At 43.0% G+C, this 22,912-nt stretch overlaps 1 protein-coding gene across 9 annotated transcripts in view; it reads right to left on the reverse strand.

Moving 5' to 3' along the window:
* Positions 1-22,912, reverse strand: part of pip5k1ca (phosphatidylinositol-4-phosphate 5-kinase, type I, gamma a) — a 64,388-nt gene that overhangs the window by 12,447 nt on the left and 29,029 nt on the right. For 7 of the 9 annotated variants that reach the window (XM_046857907.1, XM_046857906.1, XM_046857908.1 and 4 more), the window contains exons 8-16: positions 20,510-20,715; positions 8,926-9,009; positions 8,746-8,794; positions 4,443-4,527; positions 3,782-3,943; positions 3,280-3,421; positions 3,167-3,196; positions 2,895-2,996; positions 702-858 (exon numbers count right to left, since the gene is read on the reverse strand). In XM_046857907.1, the coding sequence (XP_046713863.1) occupies positions 702-858; positions 2,895-2,996; positions 3,167-3,196; positions 3,280-3,421; positions 3,782-3,943; positions 4,443-4,527; positions 8,746-8,794; positions 8,926-9,009; positions 20,510-20,715 (1,017 nt within the window). Of the gene's footprint in view, positions 1-701; positions 859-906; positions 1,192-2,475; positions 2,591-2,894; positions 2,997-3,166; positions 3,197-3,279; positions 3,422-3,781; positions 3,944-4,442; positions 4,528-8,745; positions 8,795-8,925; positions 9,010-20,509; positions 20,716-22,912 lie in introns of those variants that run through there. The other 2 variants (XM_046857915.1, XM_046857912.1) reach the window with 2 other exon arrangements.

Here is a 22,912-nt window from a genome sequence, read left to right on the forward strand (position 1 = left end):
TGACCATGCACTCTGAGCCAAATTCTCCCCAGGCTGGGATATGTGCAGAACACAAGTCCACTGTGCTGTAATGTAAGTGTGAGAAATAAAGGCTGTTTGTTTCTAATCCTGCAGCTTACGATAAAACTGATGTTGCTTTGTTGATCATGTTTTTCTGCTGAACAATACTGAGAGCAGCTTTGCACCTGAAATCTGGATGTTTATATAAATCCATTCTGAACATCAATGTGTATCAGACTCTCTAATCATCTGTAAATCATCCGTATTACAAAACTATTGTTTAATATCAACTTATTACATAATTACTGACTTATTTATGGCTTATGTGTTCTGGATATTGAACTGTTTCTCGTCTGGCTTCAGCACATTGCAGGGCAGACAGTGTTTAGTTACACACCACACACTCACACTGGTTTCTCACCAGGCTAGCAATCACCCACGCCTCACACCAGCGATTCTGCAGACTGCACAGATTCACATCATCTCCTCACTCACGTCACAGAGCCAGTAAACATGGCTGTGTTCTCTTATAGTTCTCACACTACACTGCTGCTAAGATTTATAAAGAGTGCTGTAGAACACTAAAGACCTGCTCTGCTGAGAGATGAAATACAAATATGTAAAACACTTGACATGCTCAAAAGACAATATACATTCTGGTATAAAGTGGAAGAATCAAAGTTTGCTAAATGAATACTTACAAAGTAGATATCACTGATTGGCACATCATCATCCTCGTCTACAGAGGAGTGGCTGGGGCAGCCAGAAGCTTGACTGGTGCAGTCTGAGTCCACCACTATTTTAGGGCTCACAGGATGTGTGGAACAGGAAGCTTCAGCTTGGCGGTCTGGTTCTTCACTGTTAGATTGAGATGAAGAAAGAAGATTGCACTTAATAAGGTTGGAACACACACAATCACACAAGATCACATCGTTTAAATAAATAAATAAATAAATAAATAAATAGTGTAAAAGACTTTTACAGCAGGAGATGGACCGTTTATCATCACTGCTGCTAGACAACATGACTGACCTTCAAGCTCCTGCTTCATACTTCATTTTCTACCCTATACAGTACATTACACTTTATACAAGTTATTTCATGACAGCAAGACAGATTCCTCTACATTCAATCATCGAAGCTCCATTGACTCTGAGCAGATAGAGAGAGAGCTGGTGTGTGTTCAGACCACTGTTGAATGAAAAACAAGAAGAAATGATGTACGCACATTTCTGTGTCCAAACATACCTCCATGTTTTTTTCTGCTGTTAAAAACGTAATACAAGTCCTGAAGCTTATAGCACAGCGTTATTAAATTCTCACATCTGATTGGTCACAAAGTCTTAATTAGCAGCATTTCTGACTGTAGTGCATGTAAAGTAAAATCAAATATACCTTTATTCATCCCACAGTGGGAAAATTTCCATGTTACAGCAGCAAATAAATGTGCAAATATATACAGAAGAAAAGAAACAAACAATATAGTATTTTCATTATCAATCAATCAAATTGCAGAGTTTAAAGTGGTTGTTGCACACTTTCTATTACACAAAAATGTAAGTTATTGTTATTGCATAGTAAAAATACAGTAATAACAGTGTTGTATTTTGGTGACTGGTTTACTAGGAGCAGCTCTGATTGTAAAGTCTAATAGCAGCAGGGAGAAAAGATCTTCTGTATCGCTCCTTCAGACACATGTACCAGTCTGTTACTGAAGGAGCTGCTCAGCAAGAAAGCTGTTTCATACAGAGGGTGAGAGATGTTCTGCAGCAATAATGATGGTTTAACTCCCATCCTCCTTCTCCCACCTCCTGTACAGTGTCCAGGACTGAGCTGAGCTGATCAGCTTGTCCAGTCTCTTCCCATCTGCAGAAGAGACGCTGATGCACCAGCAGACCACTCCATAGAAGATGGCTGAGGCCACCACAGAGTCAAAAAAGGTCTTCAGTAGCTCTCCTGCACTCCAAAAAACCTTTGTCTCCTCAGAAGAAAGAGTCTGCTCTGACCTTTCTTGTCCTCTCTTTTCCAGTTTGCTGTTCAGATAAACACCCTGGGATTTAGAAGTGTCCACTCTCACACTGTCCTGTACCTGAATTAATTAATTGGTTTCCCTCACATTTATCTGGAGGCAGCCCTGTTGGTACCAATCTACAAAATTCTGGATCAGTCCTCTGTACTCCCTGTCATCATCATCTGTGATCAAGCCGACGATGACAGAATCATCAGAGAACTTCTGCAGTGTAGACGGTGAAGAGGAACGGGGCCAGAACTGTTCCCTGTGGGGCTTCAGTGTTTTGCACACAATCATGTCAGACTCATAGTCAAGAGTCCTCACATACTGTGGTCGGTCTGTGAGGTAATCCAATATCCAGGTAGACAGGTGATGGTCCACCTCCATGTACACCAGCTTAACCCTAAGAAGTGCAGGTTGGATGATGTTAAAAGCACTAGAAAAGTAAAAAACATGACTCTCACTGTGCTCCCAGCCTTTTCCAGATGTGAAAGAGCCCTGTTAAGGAGGAAGATGACAGTATCTTCCACTCCAATGCCTGGCTGGAAGGCAAACTGAAGTGGATCCAGCTGATCAAATCTGTTGAAGAATAGATTAGAGCTGGGTTCCTTATGACCAGTGATGGTTTTTAGCCCCTTCCATACCCTGCTGACATTGTTCTGCTGTAGCTCTGTGGCTGTAAGTGTCATGTGTTAACCACCAAAAATATCACATTTATCAATCAACGGATTAATGTATTTGTTTCCAATCAGTTTTTATTTACTTAGATTTTTTTACAATGATGTATGTTTATAGAGACACATATACAGCACACAGAATCATGTTTCCCAGCAGACGTTACACAACAGTTTTATTACCCAGAGGCTGTTACACTAATAAGTACCTCATCTCTGGAGAAGGCTGCGGTGCTATGAGGGTAGGCTCACTGTCTTGTCTCTTCAACTCAACCTCCACTGTGATGGTCTGCTGATCTTCATCCTGAGTCCTACAATAACACCAGCAGAGGGTGCCAATGTTTAGCAAAGCACTATTTAACTATTCACTATTGAGAATAAAGAATGAAGTGTAACAGGGAAAATAGTGCCTCTGTATGTGCTTTAATAAACTGATGGTCTTTCACTCATGAGAGAAATATTCAAAGTCTAAACAACTTACGTTCCATCTTGGCTAGACAGGGTGTGTCTCCTGGGAGAGAAAACAAAAATAGAATTATAACAGGAAAGAAGAGCAATGTGTGTGTGCATGTGTGTGTGCTATAGGTTGGTTACCTGTAGCGAGGGTGCTCAGATGTGTCGGATGGGGAGCGTTCAGGAATGGAGAGAGAGGTGGTGGAGGAGAGAGTGGTGGCGATGGAGGCTGTGGTGGCATCCTCAAACGATGGAGGTGTTGCGGGAAGAACATCTAAGCGACCTGACACACACACAAACATGTCAAAGAACTGCTGATTAAACATCTTGTTTACTCAGAGGAACTAGAATTCTTCTAGATGCATTAGACCAAATATAATGTACATTTTTTGTCAACATCTGTAAACTTCTTCACCTCTGGGGAAAAGCAAAACAGTGGCAGTTAAAAAATTCACCTTGAACCACTCCTGAAACAAAACACAGCCCCCCACCCCCCATAACCAATCCCCCTCACACCTACCCCATTCACACAGGGGTTTTGGAAACACTAAGACATGCTTTACATGTACAGTACACTCAGAGTTCTGAAGCCCAGCAGAATGAGCAGGTATTTTCATGTGCAGTTGCAAACACAGACATTTACCTTCGTCCTCCAGCGTGGGGAAGCTGCGTGCCCCTCGCAGGTCAAAAATACTGTCATCTCTCTCAGAGGGGAGCTGGCTGATCGACCATGCGGCTCCAGGCCCGGAGTATTTGGGCACAACCAGACCTCCACGTCCACGCTTCGAGGGAGAAGACTTCAAGGCTGAGAAGATATACAGGAATATTGTTCTGACTACAAGAAAACAAAAAGCTCAAATGATGATTTGTGTCTGACGTTAGTGCTTCTTTAGTTTTGAACTGGAGAAACGAGGCTAACTGATAAAGGGGTTGTGGGGTCGAGGGGCCGGTGGATACCTGCAAAAATCCAAAATTATTTTTTAACAAAATTTTGTTTTGTTTATTAACCATTAAATGTAAACACTTATCAGTCCTCATCTGCTATATTCCCTTAAATCCAACTTTTATTTCAGGACCAATGTATTCATTTGATTCAGGTGACTGGATTCAGGTGAGTGACATGCAGGACACTTCATTGCATAAATAAAATACATTTCATTTGTAGTATGCTCCAGGTCGGTGTCCATCAGTACTCTGAAGTATTTTCCAGTGACACCAAGCTGACAGAATATAATACACATGTATAATCAATCAGCAGGTAATCAGTAGACAATAAATCAGTCAAGTTTTGGAAGTAGACTTACAGGTGCTCTTCCGAAATACTGTGCTGCTCATAAATCTGAAGAATCTGTCTGCATAGAAAGAAGGGCGATGAACAGATACTGTGTCCTACAAAATAAAAATAACAAATAAAAATAAAAAAAACTGAAATTTTTTTTTCAACTATAAACACACAATACTAAGCACAAAGAGGTGGTAGAAGCAGCCATTTTAGTCATATACAGCAACACATACACACACACACACACACACACACACACACACACACACACACACACACATATATATATATATATATATATATATATATATATATATATGGTAAAAACCAGCTGAATCAGACAAGTCTCTGTGATGAAGTAAATGATAGCAGTACAGATATTTTTAGGAAATGCTGTGATGTTGGGAGATATTTCGGCTAGAGGAGAACAGTGTGTTCTTGCCCTGTCAAAGATGGTACACAATCACATCACATCACATCAAACGTTTTCAGTACTCTCTCAAGAGGCCATACCTGGCCGAACCTTACAGTAAGTACAGAAGTGTTAATGTTAAGCCCTGTGAAATATTTTGGACAGAGCAAATAACTGAACTACAGCAGTACATTTTATCTTCAGGGCTTCAAGGTGAAAACACGATGCTGGCAGATTTATTTTGTCCCTGGTAAGCACACAAGGAGACAACAAGGATTACAGCATGCCAAAAATATCTAGCTAATTTTTTGTAAACTAATGTCGTGATCTGTCACAGGGTTTAGTAAAATATAACATATAAGATATACTTATAAAATATAAGTAACTGTATTTGATATAATATAATTCATTTTATAATAAAATAATACAATAAAAGAACAAAAAACATTTTAGATCTACTTGAATCAAAGTCACATAAGTTTAATCACCAACTGCTGGAGAAAATGTTTCATTAATGTGTAAATGAAGTAGCAGGTTCAGACGCAGGTAAATACATCACACGCCATACTGTGGAAGTGGTACAGTCTCACAGCTTACAGCTATAATTAAACAACTTCTGAATGTGATACTGTGTGTGTGTGTGTGTGTGTGTGTGTGTGTGTGTGTGTGTGTGTGTGTGTGTGTGTGTGAGAGAGATTTTGACAAAAAAAAAGGTATTTCTATACCTCATTCTAGCACCGTGTAATAAAACCAGATAAACTCAGATAAAAGTTTGATCATGATTATTATATACCCCAGTGCTTGTCAGTGGTTTTTTTATTCATGCAGTGGAGGAAATCACAACCCATTATATAAAACTATATACTTATGCTTTATATGTTTTATTTCTCTGGTCACAAAAAAAGGGTTTATTTAAATTTCAATACCTACAAAAATGAACAGGATTTTAAATGTAAGCTTGGACCAAATATTTAGGAATAATAACTGTAATAATCAATTTTACAGAATGAAATAAACAGTTGGCCAGAATAGTGTATGAATTGTATTATTTATGTGTTCTGATACAGATGTTGAGATTTTCTTTGGGAGTGACGACGATGGACAGGATTAGAAATGAGTTTATTAGAGGACATTTTGGAGACAAGGTGAGGGGGCTCTATGATGACTGACGCTGTGCTCTGACACCAGCTTCCTATCGTCACACAGATAAATGCAGAAATAATTTCACTGTGCTGTAAAGTACATGTGACATGCATAAATCAGCCTTCTTACTTTAAAAGCACCATAAATTATAAACTCATAAACAAACTTATAGTCACTAAACTTATACATTCTTTAATACAAGTTTATAACTGCTTTATTTTTGTAAAGCTGCTTTGAGACATTGTCCATTGTTGAAAAAACGCTCTACTAATAAAACTGAATTGAATAGTAACATCCAGTTCCAGTTCCATCCAGAGTGAGATGGCGATTGTACACATTTCCTAGTGACCTCAATGAGCTCCCCGGTGAATACAGGGATTTTCATTAACACCACAAACTGGGAAAAATAAAAAGTTTAAACAAGAAATTTAACAAAAAACAGCACCAGGAGGTAACACCAACAGTTTCATAATTAGCACACACACACACACACACACACACACTCACTGTCTCTCTAATAAGTTTTTAATAATCATTAAGTAACTAAATGTGATCTTCTGGCACTACTTTATCTGTGTGTGTGATTCGGAGCAGCAGAATTGTAGATGTAATGAGGAGAATATAAAATATTAAAAGTGTTATTTTGATCCATTCAGTCAGTTTTACTCTGCAAACATCAATAACAGCTTGAACTCCTCATTGTTGGGAAGTGACCATAGAATAAGGTGATGATCCACAGTGAGGTGTGAGACCTTACACCATTATAATGTTCTCCACTTCACCTCAGGACCTTCACCATCTCCACATCTACACTAACATCCTGGAACATCTACACCTGGATTATCACTTCTTTACACTCTAATTACACAAAATTTTAATGTTATCATTTTTAGCAACGGATTATTCAAGGCAGCTGTACGAGTAATTATTTACATACAGTGGTTTTACTTTCTGATTTCTTATTATTTTTGCATGTTTATCACACTTTATTGTTTTAGATCATCAAACTAATTTATTATAAAAAAAATAAGAATGAGGAAAACAAGAGAGAGAGAAGGTTGGATGGTTTTGAGATGGTGAAGCAGGAAGTGAGAGCAGCGATTAAGAGGACGAAGAGTGGAAAGTCGGTTGGACCAGATGACATACCGGTAAAAGCATGGAGATGTTTAGGAGAAATGCAGTGGAGTTTTTAACCAGGTTGTTTAACAGGATTTTGGAAGGTGCGAAGATGCCTGAGGAATGGAGAAGGAGTGTGCTGGTACCGATCTTTAAGAATAAGGGAGATGTGCAGACCTGCAGTAACTACAGGGGAATAAAGTTGATCAGTCACACCATTAAGTTATGGGAAAGAGTAGTGAAAGCCAGGCTGAGAGAAGAGGTGAGCATCTGTGAGCAGCAGTATGGTTTAATGCCAAGGAAGAGCACCACAGACACAGTATATGCTTTGAAAATGTTGATGGAGAAGTACAGAGAAGGTCAGAAGGAGTTGCATTGTGTGTTTGTGGATTTAGAGAAGGCGTACGACAGGGTGGAGAGAGGAGTTGTGGTATTGTATGAGGAAGTCAGGTGTGTCAGAGAAGTATGTGAGGGTGGTGCAGGACATGTATGAGGACAGTGTGATAGCAGTGAAGTGTGCAGTAGGAACCACAGACTGGTTCAAGGTGGAGGTTGGACTGCATCAAGGATCGGCTCTGAGCCCTTTCCTGTTTGCAGTGGTGATGGACAGTTTGACGGACGAGGTCAGACAGAAGTCTCCATGGACTATGATGTTTGTGGATGATATTGTTATTTGTGGTGAAAGTAGGGAGCAGGTGGAGAAGATCCTGGAGAGTACATGCGTGTGAATGAGAGGGAGGGCAGTGGAGGGGTGCGGTTGCAGAGAGAAGAGGTGGAGAAGGTGGAGGAGTTCAGGTACTTAGGGTCAACAGTGGAAAGTAATGGAGAGTGTGTTTGAGAAGTGGGGAAAAGAATGCAGGCAGGGTGGAGTGGATGGAGAAGAGTGATATCAGGAGTGATTTGTGATAGAAGAGTATCTGTGAGAGTGAAAGGCAAAGTTTATAGGACTTTGGTGAGACCTGAGATGTTGTATGGTTTAGAGACAGTGGCATTGAGTAAAAGACAGGAGGTGGAGCTGGAGGTAGCAAAGCTGAAGATGTTGAGATGTTCGTTGGGAGTGACGTCGATGTACAGGATTAGAAATAAGTTTATTAGAGGACGTTTTGAAGACAAGGTGAGGGAGGTGAGATTGAGATGGTTTGGACATGTGCAGAGGAGGGACATATTAGTAGGTATATTAGTAGGAGAATGCTAAGGATGGAGCCACCAGGAATGAGGAAAAGAGGAAGACCAAGGAGGAGGTTTATGGATGTGGTGAGGGAAGACATGCAGGTAGTTGGTTTGAAAGAGGCAGATGTAGAGGACAGGGGGGAGTATAGAGATGGATGATCTGCTGTGGCGCCCCCTAATGGGAGAAGCCGAAAGAAGAAAAAGAAGTGTTCTGATACAGATTGTGACATTTATTTTACAGTTTAATGGGTTTATGGCCGCTGGATGTCTAATTTTCTCAATCTGTGACTGGATTAAAGTGTTTGAAGCTTCATAAATACATGCAGAAAGGAAGGTGACCTTAAAGATCAAGGGTGAAAGACCACAGAGGAGGAGTGTGCTGCTCATTCATTATACCTTTATACAGAGCAGAGAATCGATCTTATAACCCAGATCTCAACTGAGTGAAATGTGTACGTAGTGTAGAAGAAACTTTAATACTCACCCCGTCATGAACGAGAGCTTTCCATGTGTGTTCTAACTTCTTTATTAACCTGGAACAAAAATCACCAGTAGTGAGCTTCAGACTGGCTCTGAGTGAAATTTGGATTTATTTACAGCTCGCAGTAAAACCAGAACATTGAACATTAAAACCACAACATTCTGACACGGTGGACTGTTTTACCTGTAAGACTGCAGGATGTCAATAATGCCAATGTACAGCAACAGATGCTCTCCTTTACCGTTCACTGCCGGGATTCCTCCCATCCTGAGGTGGAGAAAAATATATTATGACTTTTATAGACTTTTCTGCAGACAGCTGATGCTGAATGGATGAAATGCACGGAGATTCTTTCTTCCAAACAAATCTTATTTGAATTGAATCATCAGATCGATACCCAGATGTGTTTAGTACCTGCTCAGCACTGGGGTCAAATTTGGCAGCATTTTCTGCCCATTAGCCAGTGCAAAATAATATAAAACACTTTTATATTAATATATAACCCTCTTCACTAATTACCAGTCTAAAGCAGAAACTGGAGTGTGTGTGTATATATAGGGGTATATCCCAGATGCTCTTGAGAATGCTCCATGATGGCACCACAGATGGCAGCCTTGTTGTGGAGGGCTCCAGTTGCTGCACTGTTTTTGTTAGCTTGTCCTGTCTTTTGTCTTTCATGTCACAGTCACTTTAATCAGAACTGCTGAACATTCGGCAGAACAAACCACACAATCTTTTACCAGTTTGGTCTATTAGGACGTTTTGCTGGACATTGTAGTTGGTGGAGCAGCGGCTCTCTTTAAAGGCTTTAAGCGTAAAAAGCAAGCCGGCACGTTGGTCAGGCTCCGACAGTGCAGCTTTAGAACTGCGCTACCTAGTGTCCATCTGGCGAATCAACAAAGTGGATGAACGTCTCCTGCTCTCCCGAACAAATAAGAACTTTTTAACTCTGCTTCTGTGTTACACTGAGACTGGCTGTATGAAAACAAATGCATGTTACATCTGCCCTGCTTCCAGCTGTTCAGAGCAGACCGCGATACAGAATCGCCAGGAAATCGCGAGGCGGAGGGACACATGCTCCTACATCAATGAAAGGTGGTGTACAGATGTAACAGCTATGAAGAAGTTGTGCTGTCCTAAAATAGAAGTGCTCTTCATCAACGGTAGCTACTCACCTGTTTCATTCACAGTTTATTTTCCTCCACAAGCGTGTGTGAACGCAGCGCTGCAACAGCTGGCACACAGGAACTTCCAAAATTTAAACAGCATATTACATGTTCTATCAGAGACAAAAACATTCTGGACCACTGATACACCACAATAAAGTGTTCATATCACTCTATCTGCAGAGCTGCTTTAGGACTCAGACCACTGCATGATTCATCTTCTCCCTACATACAGGCAAAAACTTCCATCTGCTACGCCTGTAATAAAGACTGTAAAAACATGGACCAGTATAAGAGCAGACATCACAAGCCTGTTTTTACTGCACTGAGTAGTGTTTTTGTAGCTGCTGCCTCAGATCTGGATGCAGCTCACAGACTCTGTAACATCTAATAGCAGTTATTGTGAGGATTTATGCATTTCTTCCTGGACATTTAACATACAACAACGAGAAGCCCTGATTCACAGCAAGACTCAGACAACTTCATCAGGCCAAAGAGGAGCCCAACAGGAACAGGATCTTGTATAATCAGGCCGGGAACTAACACACACACACACACACACACACACACACACACACACACACACACACAAAAAAAAGATTAGAGTAGAGAAGAGGAGAAACTCTAAATAAGCTGGAAGATCAGATTTCAGCCAGTGACCCTGCTTTAGTGTGGAAAGTCCTGAGGGACCTCACAAGCTACAAGACACCATACTCCAGCTCTGTAGGGAATCAACAACTGGCTGATGACCTAAATGGGTTTTACTGCAGAGTTTTTTTGCTGATTTCAAACCCGGACCCACACTGGCCGAGCGAGATCCTGAGGAAGAACAAAGGATGCGACCCATACTGGCATCTATGAGGGAAACAAGCCGGCATCAGGAACTGGCTGAGGACACGAGCACACCACGCTCCCTTACCTAGTATTCTGTTAGCCAACGTCCAGTCTCTGGAAAACAAGGTCAACGACCTCAGGGCAAGGATCAAGTTCCAGAGGGACATTCTGGACTGCAACCTTCTCTGCTTCACCGAGACATGGCTGAACCCAGCGGTACCGGACCACGCAATCCAGCCGGCCGAGTTTTTCTCATTTCACCTCATGGACAGAACACTGGAGTCGGGGAAGTCAAGCGGAGGTGGACTGTGTCTGATGGTGAGCAACCACTGGTGGGACAGCGCGAGCATTGTTCCCAATTCACGCTACTGCACACCAAATTTGGAACTACTGACCATCTATCTACCTCGGGAATTCAGCTCGGTCAAAGTCAGTGCCGTTTATATCCCACCTCCAGCAGAATATGGGATTTACATGAGACACTAACACTACACCAAACACAGCATCAGGACGCTGGAAGACTTTAACAGTGCCAACCTCAAGCGCGCACTACCAAAACTTTCAGCAGCCCATCACCTGCCCCACTAGGGCGGAAGGACACTGGACCACTGCTACACACCATTCAATAACATCTACAAGGCACAATCACGTCCACCGTTTGGGAAATCGGACCATGCCTCCATCTTCCTCATGCCTGTATACAAACAAAAGCTGAAACAGGAAGCTCCGGTTCAGAGGGATGTCGTGCGCTGGACGACCAATCGGTGGCTGCTCTGCAGGACGCTTAGGATGACGCAGACCTGGACATGTTTGGGGCAGCTCTAATGACGTCAACATGTTTTACGGAAGAGGTTGTGAGATTCATAGGGAAATTAGTGGAAGATACGGTACAGAAAACCTCCATCAGAACGTTTACCAACCAGAAGCCGTGGGTGGATAAAACCATCCCCGATGCTCTGAGATCTCCGTTCTGTCCCGAAGAAACCCCAGCCCACCTGCCTCAATGACTACCACCCTGTAGCCCTGACCTCAGTAGTCATTAAGTGCTTTAAAAGACTTGTCAGAGACTGGATCCTCTACAGTTCGCGTATTGCCCAAACTGCTCTACTGAGGACGCTCATCTCCACAAACGGTGAGTCATCTGGACTACAGAAAAGGAAATTATGCTGTTTGTGGACTACAGTTCAGCGTTTAACACCATAATTCCCTCCACACTAACCTTTAAGTTGGAGGTCCTAGGATCTTCAACTTCCTGACAGACAGACCACAAACTGTATGGGTGGGCAAACACACCTCATCCACCCTCACCCTCAGCACTGGAGCTCCCCAGGGTTGTGTTCTGAGCCCTCTGCTGTACTCACTGTACATATATGACTGTGTGGCCACTACCAACTCCACCACCATCATCGTGTTTGCTGATGACACTGTTGTGGTGGGCCTGATCTTCAACAACGACGAGGCAGCCTACCTACAGAAGATTAAAAACCTGGAGAGATGGTTCCAGGAGAACAATCTTCTACTTACCATCAGGAAAACTAAGGAGTTAATAGTGGACTTCAGCATGAAACAGGAACGGTCATACCAACTGCTAAACATTAAAGTGGAGAGAGTGGACAGTTTCTAGTACCTAGGTGTTCACACCACACAGGACCTGTCTTGGTCCTTCACATTAACACCCTGGTGAAAAGGCCCGGCAGCATCTGTACCATCTGAGATACTTCAGAGACTACCCTCTCAGGTGCTAAGGACCTTTTACATTTGCACCATTGAGAGCATCCTGACGGGTAGCATTACTTCCTGGAGCGGGAACAGCACTATGCAGGACAGGCAACGCTGCGGCCCGGGTCAGGGAACCAACCCCAGCCACTCTCAGTGCCGGTCCCAAGCCTGGATAAATGCGGAGGGTTACATTTACATTTACATTTGTGGCATTTAGCAGACGCCCTTATCCAGAGCGACGTACAAAAGTGCTTTGAGTCTCTAGTATTGAATAAAACTACACTGGTATGCAAGATTATAAATTAATATAAATATAACTCGAATTCTACAAACTTGGAAAGTGCTAGTTTAGGTATTTTAGGAAGAGGTAGGTTTTCAGTCGTCTATTGAAGATAGTCAGGGACTCTGCTGTACGGACATCTAGGGGGAGTTCATTCCACCACCTCGGTGGTGTTGCATTAGGAAGGGCATCCAGCGTAAAAACATGTGCCAAATCAAACATGCGGATGATCCGCTGTGGCGACCCCTAAAGTTTATATATCTTCTATAGTTTATACTTTTTATTTATCTGCTTAATTTTTTATCCTTAAATTTAACTCCTTTTTTAAGGCTAAAATGTTGGACAATCATACAAAGCATTTCACTGCATGTCGTACTCTGTATGTATGTGTATGTGACAAATAAAATTTGATTTTATTAGATATTTAATTTGATACTGTAGATTTGAAACTCCTGGTCTCACACCTCACACCCGTCCTGACCATCTCACCACTCAACCATCAACACCTCCAGCAGCCCCCGTCTCTCGTGTACTTCAGATTAGTAAAGATGATGTGTGTCTTGTTTTCAGGAAACAAAAAAGAAGGAAAGAACCGGGCCAGACGGTGTTTCACCAGCCTGTCTAAGAACCTGTGCAGACCAACTGGCGTGCATCTTTTCACAGATCTTCCACAAATCAATGAAAATGTGTGAAGTGCCTACCTGCTTTAACCGTTCCACCATCATCGTCAGCCCATCCCTTAAGACTACAGACCAATTGCTCTAGCATCTGTGGTCATGGTCATTTGTGAGACTGTTGTTGGTTTATCTGAAGGACATCACTGGACCGTTGCTGGACACCCTGCATGTCTGTGGATGAGGCGGTGAACATGGGACTGCACTTCTTCCTGCAACATCTGTACAAATCTGCGGTCTTATGTGAGGATCCTGTTTGTGGACTTCAGTACAGCCTTCAATACAACATCCCAACATTCCTCCAGACCAAACAAACCCAGACCTCTGTTCTGAGCTGCACCTGTCAGTGGATCACCAGCTTTCTGACAGATAGGCAACAGTTAGTAAGACTGGGTAAATTCATGTCAAACAGCTATACTTATTAGCACTGGTGTGTTCTTTCCCCACTGCTCTTCTTCCTGTACACCAACCACTGCACCTCTACAGACCCTCTCTAAAGCTCATGAAGTTTACAGACAACAGTCATTGGCCTCATTAACAACAGTGATGAATCTGCATATAGAAGGTCAAGCAGCTGCCTGTCTGGTGCAGTCATAACAACCTGGAGCTTAATACGCTCAAATCAGTGGAGATGATTGTGGATTTCAGGAGAAACCCCCTGCACTCCCCCCCACTCACCATCATGAACAGCACAGTGGCAACAGTGGAGTCATTCAGGTTCCTGGGCACCACCATCTCCCAGGGCCTAAAGTGGAACAATCACATCGACTTCATTGTTAAAAAGGACCAACAGAGACTGTACTTCCTTCACCAGCTTATGAAGTTTGACCTGCCACAGCAGCTGCTCAAACAGTTCTACTCAGCCATCATGGAGTCTGTCCTGTGCTCTTCAATAACCGTCTGGTTTGGGCTCAGCTACATAATCAGGCATCAGAAGATAACAGAAGAAGGTTTGAACGGCTGAAAGGATGATTGATGCTCCTTTGCCCGTACTTCAGGAACTGTACACATCCAGAGTGAGCAAAGGGTCCCAGGAAATCACCCTGGATCCCTCACATCCAAACCATATGCTTTCTGAACTTTGGCTGTCTGGTTGACGCTACAGAGCACAGAACACCAGGACAGTAGGTACAGAAAAAGTTTCTTCAGTCCAGACAATCGACCTCATGAACACTTAAACGCTCTGCTCATTGTGCAATAAAATAAAACATATGTACAATACCACTTTTAATAATCTAATTCTGTACTTTTCTGTGCAATAATTATTTTCTTCATAAAAAAAATTACAATAACCATTATACTTTTATTCTTTTTTATTTATTTGGGATTAGGGTTAGTTAATATTGTTTAGGGTTGTTGTTCAGTCTAACTCACTTTCCTAACCCTCACCCACATTGTAACCCTAACCCATGTTACCTAACCCCACATTTTAACCCTAACCGATGTTACCTTACCCTAACCCACGTTACCTAACCCACATTGTAACCCTAACCTATGTTACCTAACCCTAACCCACGTTACCTAACCCACATTGTAACCATAACCGACATTGTAACCCTAACCCATGTTACCTAACCCTAACCCACGTTACCTAACCCTAACCCACATTGTAACCCTAACCCTACCTCACGTTACCAACCCTAACCGACGTTACTTAACCCTAACACTAACAGATTACCTAACAAAATCCCTATTCCACGTTACCTAATCCACGTTACCTAACCCTAAACTTAACTCTAACCCACGTTACATAACCCTAACCCACGTTACCTAACCCTAACCTTATCTCTAACCCACGCTACCTAACCCTAACCCACGTTACCTAACCCTAACCTTATCTCTAACCCACGTTACCTAACCCTAACCCACATTGTAACCCTAACCCATGTTTCCTAACCCTAACCCTAATTGTAACCCTAACCCACGTTACCTAACCCTAACCCACGTTACCTAAGCCTAACCCACATTGTAACCCTAACCCATGTTAACTAACCCTAACCCACATTACCTAACCCACGTTACCAACCCCCAACCCACATTGTAACCCTAACCCACATTACCTAACCCTAACCCACATTACCTAACCCACGTAACATAACCCTAACCCACATTTTAACCCTAACCCACGTTCCCGAACCCTAACCCACGTTACCTAACACTAACCCACCATTGTAACCCCAACCCTAACTCACGTAACCTAACCCTAACCTTAACTCTAACCCACGTTACCTAACCCTAACCCATGTTACCTAACACTAACCCACATTGTAACCCTAACCCACATTACCTAACCCAACATTATAACCCTAACCCACGTTACCTAACCCACATAACATAACCCTAACACATGTAACCTAACCCTAACCAGTTACCCAACACTATCCCTAACCCATGTTACCTAACCCTAACCCACGTTTCCAAACCCCAACCCACATTGTAACCCTAACCCATGTAACCTAACCCTAACCAGTTACCCAACACTATCCCTAACCCATGTTACCTAACCCTAACCCACGTTTCCAAACCCCAACCCACATTGTAACCCTAACCCATGTAACCTAACCCTAACTCTAACCCACATTGTAACCTAACCCTAACTCTAACCCACATTGTAACCCTAACTCACGAACCTAACCCTAACCAGTTACCTAACACTATCCCTAACCCATGTTTCCTAACCCTAACCTTAACTCTAAACCATGTTACCTAACCCTAACCCCCATTGTAACCCTAACCCACATTACCTAACACTAAACTTAACTCTAACCCACGTTACCTAACCCTAGCCCATATTGCAACCCTAACCCATGTTCCCTAACCCTAACCCACGTTACCTAACCCTAACCTTAACTCTAACCCACGTTACCTAACCCTAACCCACATTGTAACCCTAACCCACGTTCCTAACCCTAAACCACGTTACCTAACCCTAACCATCATTGTAACCCTAACCCACGTTACCTAACCCTAACCCACGTTACCTAAGCCTAACCCACATTGTAACCCTAACCCACGTTAACTAACCCTTACCCACATCGGTACCCTAACCCACGCTACCTAACCCACATTACCTAAACCTAACCCACAGTGTAACCTTAACCAATGTTACCTAACCCTAACCCACATTGTAACCCTAACCCACATTACCTAACCCTAACCCACATTGTAACTCTAACCCACGCCCTAACCCTAACCCACGTTACCTAACACTAACCCACATTGTAACCCTAACCCAAGTTACCTAACCCCAAGCCACATTACCTAACCCTAACCCAACATTGTAACCCTAACTCACGTAACGTAACGCTAACCTTAACTCTAACCCACGTACCTAACCCTAACCCATGTTACCTAACACTAACCCACATAGTAACCCTAACCCACATTACCTAACCCAACATTGTAACCCAACATTGTAACCCTAACCCTAACTCACCTTACCTAACCCACGAACATAACCCTAACACACGTAACCTAACCCTAACCAGTTACCTAACACTATCCCTAACCCATGTTTCCTAGCCCTAACCCACATTTCCTAACCCTAACCCACACTGTAACCCTAACCCTAACTCTAACCCACATTGTAACCCTAACCCAAGTAACATAACCCTAACTCTAACCCACATTGTAACCCTAACCTACGTTACCTAACCTTAACCTTAACTCTAACCAACATTACCCAACTCTAACCCCTGTTACCAAACCCTAACCCACGTTACCTAACCCTAACCTTAACTCTGAACCATGTTACCTAACCATAACCCACATTTGGCCCTAACTTTAGGTTACTTACGTAACCCCAGTTCTCTGATAACAGGAGTGAGGTATCTCTATGGGGAATCGCCTCGGGCGTGACCAATCCTGGAAGCATCAATCACACCACGTCTGTCGGCTGACAGACCGATCACGACAGTGATGCGGGAGTCCCGCCTTCCTATATACACCGCTGCTGGCGGTCCCTGCCTCATTCTCACATATCTCTTCTCTGTGCAATGCAAGGAGGGAAGTGTGGTGAAAGACCTCACTCCTGTTATTATAGAACCGGGGTTACGTAAGTAACCTAAAGTTCCCTTTCAAACATTCGTTCGGTATCTCACTTTGGGATATAGACAACTCCCGTATTGCAGATATGCTGTCCAAGGCAGGTGTCAACCAATTCAGTGATGTGATAAAAAGAGATAATGCCTCTCACCGAAGAGAGTGGAAATGTGAGAGGAATGACAAACATCCGATCCACGATGTTTCCATCATCCATTGTCATTCCCTTTCATATACACAGATACCCAAAATATACATATACACGTATACACACAAATGCATATTATATATATATATATATATATATATATATATATATATATATATATATATATATATATATATATATATAAAACATATATACACATATATACACATATAACACACTCAGGACGGAATGAGCCAGCGAAGGCTCCGTGACATCCAGCCTATAAAAACGGACAAAAGTGTGCGGCGAAGCCCAGCATGCTGCCGCACAAATGTCCTGAATCGAACCACCCTTAAAAAGCGCCCATGAAGTGGCCAAGCCTCGGGTACTATGAGCCCTCAGTCCTTCTGGAGGGTTAAGACCCACGCTATTATAACTCGCTCACCTTAGGGATAAATGCTGGATTAGTCTTGAGAGTCATTTGCGAAAAATCCAAAGCAAACCGAATACAGGAGTTATGAACTGACAAAGCATGAAGTTCACTAACCCGATTCCCGGTAGAAAGAGCCAACAACAAAGAAACCTTCAGCGAAAGAAGCTTTAAATCAATACTCTCTATCGGCTCAAAAGGAGGCTGAGAGAGCGCGCTCAGGACCACGGACAGATCCCATGGCTTAACTAGCGGCTTTGAGAACGTGTTCAGGCGCTGCGCCCCTTCATGAACCTGCACACAAGCGGGTGATGACTGATCGTATTACCGTCAATCCCTACATGCAGAAACAGCGGCGAGATAAACCTTAACGGGTGAAAAGCCCTGCCCTTATCCAAAAGTTCTTGCAAAAAGCACAACACATCTGCCACAGAACAGTGAAAAGGGATAATATGTCTCTGAGCACACCATAGTTCAAACACACTCCATTTACTATCATATGCAGAGTGCGTCAAAGCTGCTCTCGCATTCTGAATCGTCTCAACCACCCTCGGAGGCAAACCAGCGACGCTGAGATTCATCCTCTCACGGGCCAGGCCCAGAGAGCTACTCTGTCCGGTGCAGGATGAAAAATCTCTTCGCATGCTTGCGAGAGGAGATCCCTGCGCAACGGAAGAGGCCAGGGTCGATCGTGCTAGAGTTGGAATATCTCAGTCAGCCACACTTTCCCTGGCCAGTTTGGAGCAATTAGCATTACAGAGTGACTGCCTTCTCTTACTCTTTTTAAAGTCGGCACGATCAAACTTAGTGGAGGAAAAGTGTAAAGCAGAACGTTTGGCCACGGGTGGGCTAACGCATCCACACCAATAGGTGCACCGTTTCTCGCGAGAGAAAAGAAAAGAACAGAGGGCAATGAGTGTTTTCATGCGAGGCGAAGAGATCTAAGGCGGCCCGGCCGAATCTCTCCCATAACAGGTTCACTACCTGAGGATGGAGAGACCACTCCCCGTACAGGGACAAGAGATCCGCCCCCGCATTCATCACTCCCGGCACGAGTGGATATTCTCCTCAAGAAACAGCCGCGCTCGGAGATGTACCTTAACGGCCTGTCTGTGAACAGTTAAGCGACCGCCCCCAGAGGATCTGCTGAGGATAGCTTCCTAAAAGGATCTTCACGGGGAAGAGAACGAGAATGAGGCAGGGACCGCCAGCAGCGGTGTATATAGGGAGGCGGGACTCCCGCATCACTGTCGTGCTTGGTCTGTCAGTCGACAGACGTGGTGTGATTGATGCTTCCAGGATTGGTCACGCCCGAGGCGATTCCCCATAGTGAGATACCGAACGAATGTTTGAAAGAGAACCCACGTTACCTAACCCACATTACCTAACCCTAACCCACGTTATCTAACCCACATTATAAGCCTAACCCACGTTACCTAACCCACATTGTAAGCCTAACCCACATTACCTAACCCTCATTGTAACCCTAACCCACATTACCTAACCCTAACCCACGTTATCTAACCCACATTATAAGCCTAACCCACGTTACCTAACCCACATTGTAAGCCTAACCCACATTACCTAACCCTCATTGTAACCCTAACCCACGTTACCTAACCCTAACCCACATTACCTAGCCCAAACCTCATTGTAACCCTAACCCACGTTACCTAACCCGAACCTCATTGTAACCCTAACCCACGTTACCTAACCCTAACCCACATTGTAACCCTAACCCACGTTACCTAGCCCAAACCTCATTGTAACCCTAACCCATGTTACCTAACCCGAACCCTCATTCTAAGCCTAACCCACATTGTAACCCTAACCCACGTTACCTAACCTTACCCACGATACCTAACCCTAACCCACATTGTAACCCTAACCCAAGTTAAATAACCCTAACCTACATTACCTAACCCACATTGTAACCCCAACCCAAGTTACCTAACCCACTTTACCTCACCCTAACCCACATTACCTAACCATAACCCACATTGTAACTCTTAATCACATGACCTAACCCTAACCTTAACTCTAACCCAGGTTACCTAACCCTAGCCTACGTTACCTAACCCTAACCTTAACCCTAACCCACGTTACCTAACCCTAACCCACATTGTTACCCTAACCCACTTTACCTAACCCTGACCTTAACTCTAACCCACGTTATCTAACCCTAACCCACTTTACCTAACCCTAAACACCCCCCCACAACCACACACACACACACACACACACACACACACACACACACTTGTTGATAGTTGTCACCCATACCCTGTTATACTTGATGTAACAGTTATGGAAGTGGTTTATTTATCAAGTGAAAAAACAAGAAACCTAATGTTGTCATTTGGTGGAAAAAGACACTTTGTCACGATTTGGAATGATTACGTAATCCAGTGTTAAACACCAATGTAAAATGCATAAAGGTCAGAATGTCTGGTGTTTGGATAAATTCAAGCTCACGTGTCATCTGTGTCAATTTCCTCTCCACAGGCTGAGGCTCCCAGGATTGACTCCATGGCAGTGGAATAGAGGGCTTTCTGGGCTGGTGGTCTTTTTCCATCACTGCTGCTTTGAGAGCCCTCGATTTTCTGCTCCATCTCACCTTGGTCCAGGTTATGCAGCCCCAGCAACAAGCTGTAATCCATGATCTTAAAACTCTCCAGAACCTACAGGCCAAACAGAGGAACTTTCAGAAACACTGACTTGAGATTGGATTATAGTGGCATTATAAGCTTCTGATGGTAGGGAAGAGGCTTAATAATGTCTTCAAGAAGTATAAGTAAATAGAGGGCAGGCACACATGCACACATACATACTAATAATGAAAATAACAAGCATAATCCTAGATTTTTATTCAGCACGGTAGCAAAATTAACAGGAAATAAAAGCACTGCACTCACATGCACACCATCAATAGGTAGTAATGATTTCATGAACTTTTTTAATAATAAAATTGAAAACATCAGGCAAGAAATCCAGACGGTTAATATAAATCCAAATTATTTTACAAGTAACCCTGTAGACAGCAGTGTAATTATAACGGACAATCAACTACAAAGCTTCACTCCTATTCATGAGAATGACTTAATTTCATTAATCTCCTCATCAAAACCATCAACCTGCATTCTCGATCCCTTGCCTACTAGTTTCTTTAAACAGGTAGCTCCAGAGGTAATCAAACCTGTTTTAAAAATAATTAACTCTTCCATTAGCACTGGTTATGTACCTAAATCCTTCAAACTGGCAGTTATTCAATTCAATTCAATTCATTTTTTATTTGTATAGCGCTTTTAACAATGAACATTGTCTCAAAGCAGCTTTACACAGATAATGTGGTGATTAAATGTAAATATGTTCTTTGTAAGTATGTTTGTCCCCGATGAGCAACTGTGGCAAGGAAAAACTCCCCGAGATGGCAAAGGAAGAAACCTTGAGAGGAACCAGACTCAAGAGGGAACCCATCCTCATCTGGGTTGCACCAAATGTCCATTTGAAGCATATATGCAAAGTTGCGGGGTACAGTGATGATGATCAGAAGCAAACTGCACTCCCGAGTCAGTGCAGCAGACCGCCGACACCAACTACAGTCCAATCCGTCCTCAAAAGCACCCGTTCTACTCCGGAATTACATGGAACCACCCAAGGTGTTGATGAGAGACCGTCCCAAGCTGCACAGAAGTGTGAAGATCCACGGAGGGAGAGGGGCAGGAACAGTGGTCACTGGAGCCTCAGGAGCATGTTTAACTCGACCGAAAGAGAGAGAGAGAGAGAGAGAGAGAGAGAGAGAGAGAGAGAGAGAGAGAGAGAGAGAGAGAGAGAGAGAGAGAGAAGGATATGGATTATTAAGTGTAACTATTGGTGTATGAAAGTTAATGTCACTGTGCAGTTTGGACTCCGGCAAGACTCGCTATGGCAGCATAACTAAAAGGGAGAACCAGAAGGTAACACAGACATGAGGGATCTCTGGGATAAGAGACGACCCACCACACCACCGTCAACAAACCTGAGTGAACGTGTGAATGTGAGGGGACGACAGCATACAAATATACCAGTTCACCAAACACTCTATATCCATGTTCCCTCCAGATCTGTGCCTTTACCTAAGAAAAATCTACTGATAAAAGGCTTGACTAAATAAATAAGTTTTCAACCTCGACTTGAACACTGAGACTGTGTCTGAGTCCCGAACACTGATTGGAAGGCTGTTCCATAACTGTGGGGCTTTATAAGAGAAAGATCTGCCCCCTGCTGTAGTCTTCATTATTTGAGGAACCAACAGATAGCCAGCACCTTTTGATCTAAGTAGGCGTGGAGGATCATACTGGTACAGAAGTTCACTCAGATACTGCGGTGCGAGACCGTTAAGTGCTTTATACGTCAGTAGTAATATTTTATAATCAATGCGAGATTTGATTGGGAGCCAGTGTAGACTGATTAAAACAGGGGTGATGTGGTCATATTTCCTAGATCTAGTGAGGACCCTTGCTGCTGCATTCTGGACTAACTGAAGCTTATTTATGCACTTACTCGCACACCCAGACAGTAAAGCGTTACAGTAGTCTAATCTAGAAGTAACAAAAGCATGAACTAGTTTTTCTGCATCCTGTAACGACATCATATTTCTAATCTTAGCAATATTTCTAAGGTGAAAGAAGGCGATTCTGGTGATATTATTCACGTGAGACTCAAAGGAAAGACTCGGGTCAATAATCACACCAAGGTCTTTGACAGCCGTACATGCTGAAACAGAAACACCATCCAGAGATGCTACGTAATCGGAAAGTTTACTTCTAGCTGCATGTGGTCCTAGTAAAAGTACTTCCGTCTTATCTGAGTTGAGCAGAAGAAAGTTATTAAGCATCC

Source organism: Silurus meridionalis, chromosome 9 (assembly GCF_014805685.1).
Source record: "Silurus meridionalis isolate SWU-2019-XX chromosome 9, ASM1480568v1, whole genome shotgun sequence".
NCBI classification, from domain to species: Eukaryota; Metazoa; Chordata; class Actinopteri; order Siluriformes; family Siluridae; genus Silurus; species Silurus meridionalis.